Consider the following 13551-nt stretch of genomic DNA (forward strand, 5'->3'; position numbering starts at 1 on the left):
CCTGTAAAAATACGAAATCGATATTGTAAGTAAATTAAACAAAGAAGATGGCTGCACTCAAACAATTTCCAACGCTGGCTTTAAAAGTACATCAAATCTAATTTATTAGAGGGTAAAAGGGTGTGGAAACACTTTGAAATAAGTCACTTTTTCATAAGTAAATGTTATGAGGTAATGATGAGTCAGATAGCGCAGTACACACACACACACACACACACACACACACACACACACACACACACACACACACACACACACACACACACACACACACACACACACACACACACACACACACACACACACACACACACACACACACACACACACACACACACACACACACACACACACACACACACACACACACACACACACACACACACACACACACACACACACACACACACACACACACACACACACACACACACACACACACACACACACACACACACAAGGAAACCAGACATAGGCACTTGTTTAAATAGATTTATCCACAGTTGACTCTCAAGTTATGTATGGCTTTGAAATGATCAATCGAGACACATTAATGCATTCACAATACAGTAGAGGCAGACGTTCTGTCTAAGCTACACACTACTTAAACACAAAATTTATTTTGAATCTTTTATGGCACGTTTTTTGTTTCTGTTAAGAAATCAGGAAGAAAACAGAAGGATTAGCAACCACAGCCATATTAGAACGGTGTATAGACAAATAAATACATATTAATGGCAAAAAAATAATAAAAGCATAAATAATCATTTAACTTAATATCTCTGAAAAAAATAATCACTTAGCGGACACAAGGTCAGCAGCTGTCCAGCAGGCTCAGACTCTGTGGCGCAGAGGGTCCGACAGAGGCGGGGACGGTGGAGGAGGAGGAAATGATTTCAGGGGGTCTGGAGGCTCATCTGTGGGGAGGACCAGACGGGTGCCTCCGAACGCAAGCTCCCTGTCGAGAGGATCATCTGACGTTCCTGCTAGTGAGTAAAGACCAGCCTGGCCTGTGGAAGTGGTGGGCATGCCATGGGCATCCGTGCTGATCGTCATGTCACTGTACATAAAGCCATCTCCGTCATTTAGAATCAGCTCTGTGTCCTCATCATGCAATTGACCGGCATTCTAGCAAGAGGGCGGGGGAGAAGAAAATCCATGATGCACAATTCAGATTACATTCATGCGCTCATATGATTTTACACATTTCTACACTGTAGTATGAGCCAAAAGTAGCAACGGTTTACCTCATAGGCTTGTGAGCTGGTAAGACAGCGTGCTATTGGACCACAGCAGGCTGGAAGAGTGGTAGTGAGAGGAGGCCCACTGTGTGTGAGGAAGGGTTTTAAATAACTGCACCACTTCATTAAGGATTAAACATTATTTAAAATTACAATTATATTACTAGTTTTTATAAATTATATTGTTACATACACAGGCTGCATTCATTTGGTCAAAAATACAGTAAAAACAGTAATATTGTAAAATATTATTACAATTTAAAGTAAATGTAATATAGGTTAAAATGTAATTAACTCCTATAATGTCAAAGCTGAATTTCCAGCATCATTATAATAATAATTTGTTACATTTATATAGCACTTTTCTAGGCACTCAAAGCGCTTTACATGGAAGGGGGGAATCTCTTCAACCACCACCAATGTGCAGCATCCACCTGGATGATGCGACGGCAGCCATATTGCGCCAGAACGCCCACCACACACCATCTGATTGGTGGAGAGGAGAGGCCAATCGTGTCTATATATATATATATATATATATATATATATATATATATATATATATATATATATATATATATATATGGGGATGATTAGGAGGCCATGATGGACAGGGGCTAATGGGCAAATTTGGCCAGGATGCCGGGGTTACACCCCTACTCTTTATCGAAGGCCATCCTGGGATTTTTAATGAATCACAGAGAGTCAGGACCTCGGTTTAACATCTCATCCGAAGGACGGTGCTTGTTACAGTATACTGTCCCCATCACTAAACTGGGGTGTTAGGACCCACACAGACCACAAGGTCTGGCCTCACTAACACCTCTACCAGCAGCTACCTAGTTTTCCCAGTTGGTCTCCCATCCAGGTACTGACCAGGCTCAGCCCTGCTTAGCTTCAGTGGGAAACCAGTCTTGGGCTACAGGGTGATATGGCTGCTGGTCACTACTCCATTGATTACTCCAGTCTTCAGTCACATGATCTTTCAGAAATCATTCTATGATGCTGATTTGCTGCTCAATAAACATTTATTATTATCTTAACTATCAATGTTTAAAACAGCTGTGCTGCTTTATATTTTTGTGGAAACTTTTTGTGGAAAGCACTTTTTTCAGGATGTTTTTATGAATAGAAACAGCTTTAAGTAGATTTTTTTTTGTAACATTATGAGTGTCTTTACTCTCACTTTTGATACATTTATATACTTTTTTGTATAATTTATGTACTTTATTTTTACCATTTCATGCACACTGACATTTCTTTCAAAATTTTCCATAATTGATTTATATATTGTATTCCAATTTGTACTTCTAATTTGTAGGATGTCTCAAATTATAATAATTATATAATAATCATTAGTCCTGGTTTGTGAAAAATGAAAATTCTAGTGCAGGGTTTCCACCTGTGTGTTTGTGAGTGAATTACAGGGAGTTGATGAAAAGCTAGTAATTCACAAAAATGTGAAATTAAAACGAATAAACAATTTAAAAATGAAAACAAAATCAAACAAAACATTATTTGTTTACCTGCATTTACCAACTGTGGTGAATGCATTAGTGAATCCCAGATGGAAAAATCAAAGCTTGGTTTAAATTTTACAGCTGGTCATGAGCGCCCACTACTGTTTAACATGCTGTACTGAAGACATACTGTTGGGAGACGTACAATGCATTATTGTTGCCTATGACGGTTGAATACACTATGTAGGGTGCTAGGGAGTAGATAAGTCATTTTTAAAGAACAATTACTGATACAACCAAAGTCCCTTTAAGACAAGTCATGTCACTTGGCGGCCATCTTTAAAACGCCTCTAGGGCATGCAAGTGCAGCTCCTATCTCTTAGAATGGGGAAACATCAAATTATCCAAAACTGTTTGCCAAGCTTGCAATTCAATTTCATATTTGAAATCACCAATGAAATCTGACAACAACTGTCTCATACATTTAGTTGATAAACGCTCGAATTACGACAAAAAAAACAGCTTTTTTAGCCTGGACAAAGCTAATGCACTGCCTGTTTCTATAGCAACCAGAGCTTCTAATCAACGGTTGGGTCTTTCATTTAGAAAGGCGGGGCTTATTCGCCATATTGGGCCACTTTCTCCCATTCATAAGTAATTAGAGCGGAACTCGGCAGAACAACTGAAGGATACTTGTGGTCAAAAGTGTACCACAGTCTGAACGGCCAGGCGCTTTCATGCTTGGTACTTCTTTGGGTCATCGCATCTGGTGCTGTGACCTATATGAGCAGAAAGAAAAATACAAAAAAAATTTAATCATAGCCTGTTATATTACCCTTATGGTACAGATTTGTACAGTAAATATTTGAAGGTTAAACAGTGTTTTTACTGCTATCAGCAGTTGCATTTCCAGCAGACATGAGTAGAACTTACAGTATTATCTTGATCTGTGTCCACTCCCACTCTGTGGAAAGATAATGTAACTTAAGCTATAAAGAAAAATGAAAGAAAGATATAGTTTGCTTTCAGAATGCAAGACTCACCGAATATGCATGAGTGACAGCATGGGGGTCGTCCCGCCCCCACAGACCCACACGGTGAAGAAAACGATCAGCAGGGTGGTAGAAAACATCATCTGCCTGGCGTATGTCGCAGTGTCTCTAATTGAGAGGGCAAAGGTCATAGCCCCTCGGAGACCTGTGAGGTCAGCGTGACATCATCAACAACAGAAAACAGGAAATGATGCATATTGAACGGTAAGGTATTACCTGAAAACATCATGACGTGTTGGAAATTGGAGGAAATTTTGTTCTTGCGGCCTAAGTTTACCAGGAAAGACAAGGGGTAGATGTTGGCCGCCCTGCCAAGAAATATAGCCAGCTAGAAATGAAAGCCACGGTCAAGGATAATGTGTGGATGTTTATCCGTACACAATTCATGAGTACAGCACAAACACGCCGCTTCAAAAGGATACAAATGCACCTATGATGAAGAAGGGATTGAACACATGGTGCTGGAAGGAGAAAAGTGTCAATCCCATGTAAGAAAAGATGAAGTTTTCAGCCAGGAAATTCAGCACCTCAAACAACTATTGGGGGAAACGGAGGACAATACTATCAGTGTACCAATCTTCAACCATGCAAACAGTTTGTACAGTTGTTTGAGGGCTTTTAAACGCCTGTTACCTGTTTGGTTCTAATCTTAGATTCAGCAGAAAGGTTGTTGTATGTATAGTGCGCCTGAGTCATTCCACAGAAGAGCACTGAAACCACACCTAAACACAGAAACAAACATGATTTTAGTATGATTTATCTACCATTATAGTATTAGTTAGTTCACTTTAAATAAAGATAACCCTCAAGTGAGTAAATTTTACTTTATAACAAGTTAAATAAGGATATTTTTCTTACACAAACTCCAACGATTCGCTTCAGAAGGCCTTTATTAAAGGTCCCATGATGTGGATTTTTTTAACATTATTTTATAATGTTTCCTGAGGTGTACTTATATTGTTAGTATGATCTTTACATCATAACATGTCATAATTAAGAAATAAAAGGCCTTTTTCTATCCTGATTTTAGCCCTCTGGCTTGAATGCTCTGTTTGAAGGGGCGTGTCTGCTCTGAGACGTCAGTGTAAACGCAGACTGATGTGATTGGCTGACATCTTTGCATTTGAAATGCGTATTATATGTGGAACCCCTCTCGAATACTTTTACTACGTTTTTTTACTATTATAGCTGTCAAGATGAACGAATCGTGAACGTGTTGATTATAGCATTATTTTTCGACCTTTTCCCATCATATGAAAGACTGCAGTGATGAGCATTGAGTAGACAGACAGTCTGTTGATCGCGTGAATGCATTGATCTCGTCATTGCAACGCTATTTCTCTCACAAAATGCTTTCACCACAACTAACAGCAAACACGATATCGATATGAATACAGTAAGAGCTTCGTTGTGCAGCATAACAGCGTCATTCATTATAACGGCAGTTTGGGCAAGTGTGCAGATACACTCGCGACGTGTGATTGACAGCTTCAGCCATTATAAAGAGTCGCTCTCTGTAGTTTAATCACAATTTAAATAACAGATTTTGTTTCATGCTACTAAGAGAAACAATGTGAAGTTGATCGTTTAGTCACTGGATTGATTCACTGATGCATAAACAGTATTAAACGATTTAGAAAGCAAGTCTGTGTGAAGTTGAATGATTAGCTACACATCACTGATCACAGATCAGGCATTAATGAACACTGTTACTCACTGTTTGTGGCGGTGCTGTCCAATCCATATCGTAAAAGTCTGTTTGTAAAGCCTGTGCTGACATTGCAACTGAATTAAATGTAAAAAATAAACGGAATCCATTTTCTCCAAATTCTCCGGACGGGCAAAGCAGAGAAAGGGGAGGTCACCTTTCCCCATATGATGACATATAGGGAAGATTCCAGATCGGCCCATCTGAGCTTTCATTTTCTCAAAGGCAGAGCAGGATACCTAGGGCTTGGTTTACAAGCTCCAAATCTCCATTTCTAGCCACTGGGGGACCATAGACAGGCAAGGGGAACTTATATTAATGTTAAAAAACCTCATAAAGTTACATTTTCATGTCATGATAGGACCTTTAACCCCTCGGAGCCGTGTGGAGTACGTTTTAGAGCCCTGCATTTCTGCCCGAGCCCGACGGGCCCTTGACTTTTTCTACGCCCCTAGGGCCGGGCTTCGGGACAATTTTCCCGTCATACCTCAAACGCGGGCCGGGCTTCGGGCCTTTTTAGACTCCTCCTTCATTTTATATTTTAGACATTCAATAATTAAAAGAAACAATGAGATGTGCTGCGCTGGTGGAAACAACATGAGACCATGATATCACAAGTCCGCAACTGTCAAGACTGACTCGCACAGTGTTTAGAGGATGCGCTATGCAACACGCATCGCCGCAAATGAGTAAAGCAAGCCAACACGCAAACTGCCACAAGTGAAACTGAAAATAAGCTAAGTCTGAGATGCTCAAAAGCACAATCATCTTCATTAAAACTAATGAGACTAAAGGCTCTTACCAGTGTTTAGGTCGCTCGTTCTCATAATGCGGTCTTTGATGTTGAAATGAGCTGATGAATAAAATGCTCATATCTGTTGCTTTCGTTGACGTGAACTCCGTTAAATGTGCATATAGCGCGGGAATTGAAGATCGTATTTATATTCATTTTGCGGAGAGGTGTAGTCTAAGGTAAGACAACCAGCATGTTTATTTATTTTTTTATTTGTTTAGATTGTGTAGCCCGTTTCGTTTGAGCGCACGGTTGAGATCTGCCTGCCTCATCTTATCAAAAATGCCTTTTTACTGTGATGGTGGTGATTGTAGGCTAAACGTTTAAACGATGCTTTAAGTGTTTTATATGGATTTTATAAGCAAGACAAGTCAAGTGTTGATTTGAGAGGATAAAGCGTTGGGTTAACTCACTGTCGCCCGCTGGCCGCTTGGTCGTCACTTTAAAAAGCAAAAACTTTAATTTAACAAACAAAAAAATGCTTCAAACATTTTTCTAAATTAGCTTAATAAAGAAACAAAACGAAATATAACTACTTTGACATTAAAAACAAAACTGAACTATTTTAATGGCTGCAACTAATGTGTAATTAAAAAAAAAAACGGGCTCCAGTCGGACTCGGGCTGATCATTTTGATGAGCTGTCGGACACGGGCCGGGCTAGGGCCTCAGCGTCTCAGGCCAAGATTTGAGGCCCGTGCAGGGCTCTAGTACGTTTATGATGGATGGATGCACTTTTTTGAGTTTCAAACTCGTGAGCCCCGTTCACTGCCATAATAATGCTTGGAAGCATCAGGATATTTATTAATATAACTCTGATTGTGTTCATCAGAAAAAAGAATGTCATATACACCTAGCATGTCTTAAGGGTGAGTAAATTATGGGGTAATTTTAATTTTAAAGTAAACTAACCCTTTAATATGCTGTATTCACATTTATTTTTATATGTTCAGTTTTCATTTTAAGTTTAGTTTAAATTTTAGTAATTGTTGTGCTTTTGACATTTTTAAATAGTTATTTTTAGCTTTAGTTTTATTTAAGTTTTAGTTTAGTTAAAGTTCTCGTCAAATATTTATATTTTATTTTTTGACACTATTTTTAATAGTTTTAGTTAATAACATTAATGATTAAAAATATAGTTTATGATGCTTATTAATGATAATGTATAGTCAGCCATTCATTATATTGCAAAGTCTAAATATTAGAGCACTGATTGATTAGAATCGTACAGAGCCCCTAAGGGGACATAGTGGTGGAAAATATGAGATTGGGAGGAAAAATAATAAATCAATGCTTTTGCGTTCTATTGCAAAAGTTTCTCGGGGGAACACAAAACATTTGCAAGAGAACGCACAAGCACCATCTTGTGTCCTGCACCACCATGTCTGCATAAACCAACAGTATTTATTTTTCCATTATGTTATATGCAGCATGTGGCTAAACAAAGATTTCTTTCATGTGCTGCCATAGTTACCTGTGAAGCCGCAGGCTTCAGCCAACAGGAACGTACTCCAGGACATGAGGAAGAAAAGGGCCGTTTCCAGCAAGGGGAAATCTCTCAGCCTGGTGAACTTTGTGACCTAAATAACGACACATATTAATACATCAGCTACCTTAGACAGGTTTAAACTGATTCTTTTGGGTAGTTATGTACATTTAAAAAAAGAAAAGAAAAGTAAAACATATAGATACCAGAGCTGTCATGACTCCAGTTGCAACCCCCATCGCAAATGACCCACTGAAAAACCCTAGAAAGACACCCAGAGACTTGAGCAGGGCACTGCCATCAAATGTGTGACGATTGTCTCCCTCAGGCTGGTACGCCACTATTGATCTGTTAGAAGGTGAGAAAGATACTTTTTCATATTGAAATAAGACATTTCATGATTGACTGAACATGCTTACAATACATAGCTTGTGTGCTTGAAATAACTCCGCTTTTTACAGGAAATTAATACTTTTATTTAGATGCATTAACTTGATATAAAGTGACAGTAAAACATTTATAATGTTACAAAAGATTACTATTTAAAAACTATTTACTATTTTCTTTTGAAAATTGTGTTCATCGAACAATCCTGAAAAAATTATTTCCATGAAAATAAACAGCAACTGTTTTTAACACTGAAAATAATGATAAACATTTTATGAGCAGCAAATCAGCATATTAGAATGATTTCTGAAGGATCATGTGACAATGAAGACTGGGGTAATGATGCTGAAGATTCAGCTTTGCCATCCCATTTCAAAATATATTAAAATAGAACACACTTATTTTAAATGTCACAATATTGCTGTTTTTTACTGCATTTTTGATCAAATAAATGCAGCCTTTATGAGCATACAGTACATCTTTCAGAAACATAAACAAGTCTTACCAATCCAAAATCTCTGAACCGTGGTGTATACACCCTGTTTATTCTTGACTATTAAAAATGAATCATTTAGAACAGAAGTAGGCTACGCTCAGACTGTAGGCAAGAGTGGCCAACTTTTTTGTTCATATACTTGGATCTGTTTTTTGTTTTTTTTTATAACAGCACAAATCACAAGGAATCTGATCTTTTCAATTCTGATTTGAGCCAGTTACACATGTGGTCCTAAATCAAATACAGGTCATGTTTTGCAATGCAACTTCAGTCTGATCAGTCATATGGGATTTCATGCGACTTTTATGTCACTCTAGATCAGGGGTGGCCAACGTCGGTCCTGGAGAGCCACAGTCCTTCTCCACAGTTTTGCTCCAACACTGATCAAACTCACCTGCCGTAGCTTTCTAGTAACCCTTAAAGGGATAGTTCACCCAAAAATGAAAATTATCCCATGATTTACTCACCCTCAAGCCATCCTAGGTGTATGACTTTCATCTTTCAGACAAATACAATCAGAGTTATATCAAAAAATATCCTGTCTCTTCCAAGCTTTATAATGGCAGTGAATAGAGGATGATATTTTGAAGCCCAAAAAAGTGTATCAATCCATCATAAAAGTTCTCCAGGGGGATAATAAAGGCCTTCTGAAATGAAGCAATGTGTTTGTGTACAAAATCTTTTTATTTAAAACTTTAAAAACTAAAATAACTAGCTTCCAGCAAATGGTCTACGCAAGTCGACTTATGGCAAAAGAGTAACCCCTGACATGATGTATGATGTAGGAGTAGCGTAAGCTTGGACACCTCTCTTTCAAACAAATAGGGCTGGACAACAAACTCAAGCTCCTCTTCTCTTATATCGAAATCCTCTGATATTTCTCTTTAAAAATCGTAATTTTAAACTTCTAATTCGTGACTGGTGTTTTGTTTTTCGTCAATGTGTCATGCGTCAGATCAGGTGTTACTCTTTAGCCATAAATCGATGTGTATGGACGTCTGTCAGAAGCTAGCTAAAAATATGGATATTTTTCTTACACAAACGCATCGCTTTGCTTCAGAAGGCCTTTATTAACCCCTAGAGCCGTGTGGAGTACTTTTATGATGGATGGATGCACTTTTTGGGCTTCAAAATTAAATCGTATTCGTCTGAAAGAAGAAAGTCATTTACAAGTTTGTTCAGGTGTGTTTGATCAGAGTTGGAGCAAAACTCTGCAGGGCTGACTTTGGCCACCCCTGCTCTAGATCAACATTCGTCCCAATTCTACGCTGATGAGAGTCACTTCAAAGATTTTACACGCCGGAAGTTCTTTGGCCACTCAATGGAAATGGAAGAAGTTAGTCAGTGGAGGGATGATGAGCAGCTCTATACAAGGAAAAACATTGCTCTCTTTCTCCCCATCCTTGTCTGTGTCCTCCTTATTGCCTGTGCACAAAATCTCAGGCTTTCACGGCACATAAATGAAAGTAGCCTCCGTGCTTACTCCATATGACAACGTGCTGCGAGCCATCTTTTTTTATTGCTCTTTTGCACATGATGAGGGTCAGTTCAGGATCGTGACCTGTTCACACTCGCCACATATGGCCACATTTAAAATGTAATGTGAACAGCCAAACGAAACAACAACAAAAAATTGGATCTGAGCAATACATTAGAATTGAGCACTAAAGCTTGCAGTGTGAACATAGCCGTAGTAACTAACTTATATCTGTGTAATTTAGATTACACAGCCCTGAGGAACTCAAATGAACCTGTGTGTGTTGTGTGTATTTTTGGGGTGTGCACTCACGATGACAGGACGATGGCCACAGCATCATTGAGGACGCTCTCGCCAAACATCAGCGCATAGAGATCCACGTCAACTTTCAGCTCATTGAAAATGGCCAGAACAGTCACTGTAAGAAATTAAAAACTTGTGAAGTGAATTTTAATATAGCTAAATACACTATATTGCCAAAAGTATTGGGACACCCCCAAATCATTAAATTCAGGTGTTCCAATCACATCCTTGCCCAAAGGTGTATAAAATCAAGCACCTAGGCATGCAGACGCTTCTACAAGCATTTATGAAAGAATGGGTCGCTCTAAGGAGCTCAGTGGGTTCAAGTGTGGTACCGTGATAGGTTGCACCTGTGCATTAAGTCCATTCCTGAAATTTCCTCACTACTAAATATTCCACCGTCAACTGTTAGTGGCATTATAACAAAATTGAAGCAATTGGGAACAACAGCAACTCAGCCACGAAGTGATAGGCCACATAAAATCACAGAGCGGGGTCAGCGCATGCTGAGGTGCACAGTGCGTAGAAGTCACCAACTTTCAGCAGAGTCAATAGCTACAGACCTCCAAACTTTGTGTGGCCTTCAGATTATCTCAAGAACAGTGTGTAGAGAGCTTCATGAAATGGGTTTCCATGGCAGAGCAGCTGCATCCAAGCCTTACATCACCAATGCAAAGCATCGGATGCAGTGGGGTAAAGCACGCCGCCACTGGACTCTAGAGCAGACGTGTTCTCTGGAGTGACGAATCACACTTCTCTGTCTGGCAATCCAATGGATGAGTCTGGGTTTGACAGTTGCCAGGAGAACGGTACTTGCCTGACTGCATTGTGCCAAGTGTAAAGTTTGTCAACATCTGTTATGGGGTTGTTTGTCAGGGGTGGGGCTTGGACCCTTAGTTCCAGTGAAAGGAACTCTTAATGCTTCAGCATACCAAGACATTTTGGACAATTTCATGCTCCCAACTTTGTGGGAACAGTTTGGGGATGGCCCCTTCCTGTTCCAGCATGACTGCGCACCAGCGCACAAAGCAAGGTCCATAAAGACATGGATGAGCAAGTTTGGTGTGGAGGAACAGAGTCCTGACCTCAACCCGATAGATCACCTTTGTGATGAATTAGAACGGAGACTGCGAGCCAGGCCTTCTCGTCCAAAACCTCACCTCGACCTCACAAATGCGCTTCAAAAACTTTTGGCAATATAGTGTATATTAGATATAAGGAACACAGTGTAATAATTTTAAAGCAAAAGCAATACCTGGATCTGTAGCAGATACAATAGCACCAAAGAAAAGGCAGTCAGTGAAAAAGAAATCCCCTCCAAGCTGACCGATGAATTTCATAAACACCACACAGCCGTACATCACCAACCTGCACAGAGACAATTTGACAAAATTAATTATATAATATAATCTTGTATCTGTCACACTTTAGTTTAGGGTAGAATTCTCACTATTCACTAACTATTGAGTTTTGCCTCAATAACTCCTAATTACTGCTTAATAATAGTTAGTAAGGTGGTTGTTAAGTTTAGGTATTAGGCAGGATTGTAGAATATGATCACACAGAATAAGGCATTAATATGTGCTTTATAAGTACTAATAAACAGATAATATCCAAGTAATATGCATGCTTATAAGCAACTAGTTAAAAGTGACAATTGGACCTAAACTAAAGCGTTACCCTTTTTCATAACAAAGTTATTTTATTTTTAAAACACCATCACTCACCCTGTAACAAAGCATGATGTCAGTGTGCCCACAAAGGCGTAGGAGAGGATGGATCCCAAATTTCTGAAAAAATGTCTCTGATTGTTAAAATGAATAAAAAAAAAAAACAAGATTACTAAAAAAGAAACAAGCTAATCCACATTAGACATTGATAAAAGAGACAAAACATGCTTTTTTATGTATTTTGTGAATTTTTTCATTAGGATAATCATATTCTTACTCGTTTGAGACTGTATCCCGCATGAAAGATGATAGGTGGAAGCAAAATGTTGAAAAAAACCTCAGGATCAAAAGTAACCTATAAAGTGTGAAACCAAAATCCCATATGTAATATTATACATTCACATCCAGTAGAAGGAAAGAACCATATTAAATATCGCAGGTAACATATTTGCTATTTAAGAGGATTTAACAGCAGTACCTTCCGGAGCATCTCTGCATTTGGCACATCATGACCCTTGTTGTCCCGCACCTCTCCCTTCAGGCTGTACTCATAGAATCGGCCGCTCACGTTCACCAGGATGGTCGTGGGACTGCTGTTCACGGCACAACTCAAGGTGATGTCATTGAAGTCCTGTGGCGAATGGACCGCAAAGCGTAGAATCACACCCACAAACAAACCTGGAGATGGAAAACATACGTCAAACATTGTTTTAATACTCATTATGGTAAGCAAAGCACATACAGAGAAATCACAAAAGCAATAATCAAGCTACCGGAACAAATATTTATCATGGTAATTATAGTTTTGACTAGAATACCAATTATTGCTATTACAGTAAAACGGTGACAATGGAAAAAATAAAAAATAAAGTCAGAAAAATACTGAATGTTTTACATGTATTAAATAAAATAAAAATAGTTGTGTTTAAGATTACATTTAGATTTTAATATTTATTACACAATAAACACATTAAAATTGACTTAAAATAATTACATTTATACATTTATTAAGTCTTACATTTAAGATTTAAATTGAGATTTTAAGTATGAATTAAACAATAATTTAATTAAATTGACTTAAATGTATAACATTTATTAAAATAAATAAATTAATACTTATATTTAAGATTTAAATTTAGATAAAAATATTTATTACACAACACACAAAGTATTTGTTACATTACTTTTTAATGCATTTATTGTGTAATACTTTTATCTAAATTTAAATCTTAAATTTATTAAAATATATAAATTAATTAATACATGTAATACTTTTAAGACTTATATTTAAATATTTATAATGCAATAAACGTATTAAAATATAATTCATAACAATTACAATTAATGAAGACTTATATTAAATATTTCAACATTTACTACACTACTGTATTAAAATAGACAAAATCTGGCTAAATGTCACAGTTTTGTAAGACTGTCAAAACAGGGGCATATTTATTTTACATTTGCCCCATATTAGTG

The 13551-nt window shown here is 38.0% G+C and overlaps 1 protein-coding gene across 1 annotated transcript in view; it reads right to left on the reverse strand.

The window, feature by feature from the left end:
• Nucleotides 1-84: 84 nt before the first annotated feature.
• Nucleotides 85-13551, reverse strand: part of slc9a6b (solute carrier family 9 member 6b) — a 14050-nt gene continuing 583 nt past the window's right edge. Inside the window, exons 2-16 of the mRNA XM_079804102.1 lie at nt 12551-12750; nt 12350-12427; nt 12130-12206; nt 11658-11770; nt 10412-10517; nt 7946-8087; nt 7728-7833; nt 4387-4475; nt 4176-4289; nt 3970-4081; nt 3745-3898; nt 3635-3665; nt 3395-3480; nt 1248-1353; nt 85-1128 (exon numbers count right to left, since the gene is read on the reverse strand). Of these exons, the coding sequence (XP_079660228.1) occupies nt 835-1128; nt 1248-1353; nt 3395-3480; nt 3635-3665; nt 3745-3898; nt 3970-4081; nt 4176-4289; nt 4387-4475; nt 7728-7833; nt 7946-8087; nt 10412-10517; nt 11658-11770; nt 12130-12206; nt 12350-12427; nt 12551-12750 (1808 nt within the window). The 3' untranslated portion in view covers nt 85-834. The remainder of the gene's footprint in view (nt 1129-1247; nt 1354-3394; nt 3481-3634; nt 3666-3744; nt 3899-3969; nt 4082-4175; nt 4290-4386; nt 4476-7727; nt 7834-7945; nt 8088-10411; nt 10518-11657; nt 11771-12129; nt 12207-12349; nt 12428-12550; nt 12751-13551) is intronic.

Source organism: Gobio gobio, assembly GCF_949357685.1.
Source record: "Gobio gobio genome assembly, chromosome: 22".
Lineage (NCBI taxonomy): Eukaryota > Metazoa > Chordata > Actinopteri > Cypriniformes > Gobionidae > Gobio > Gobio gobio.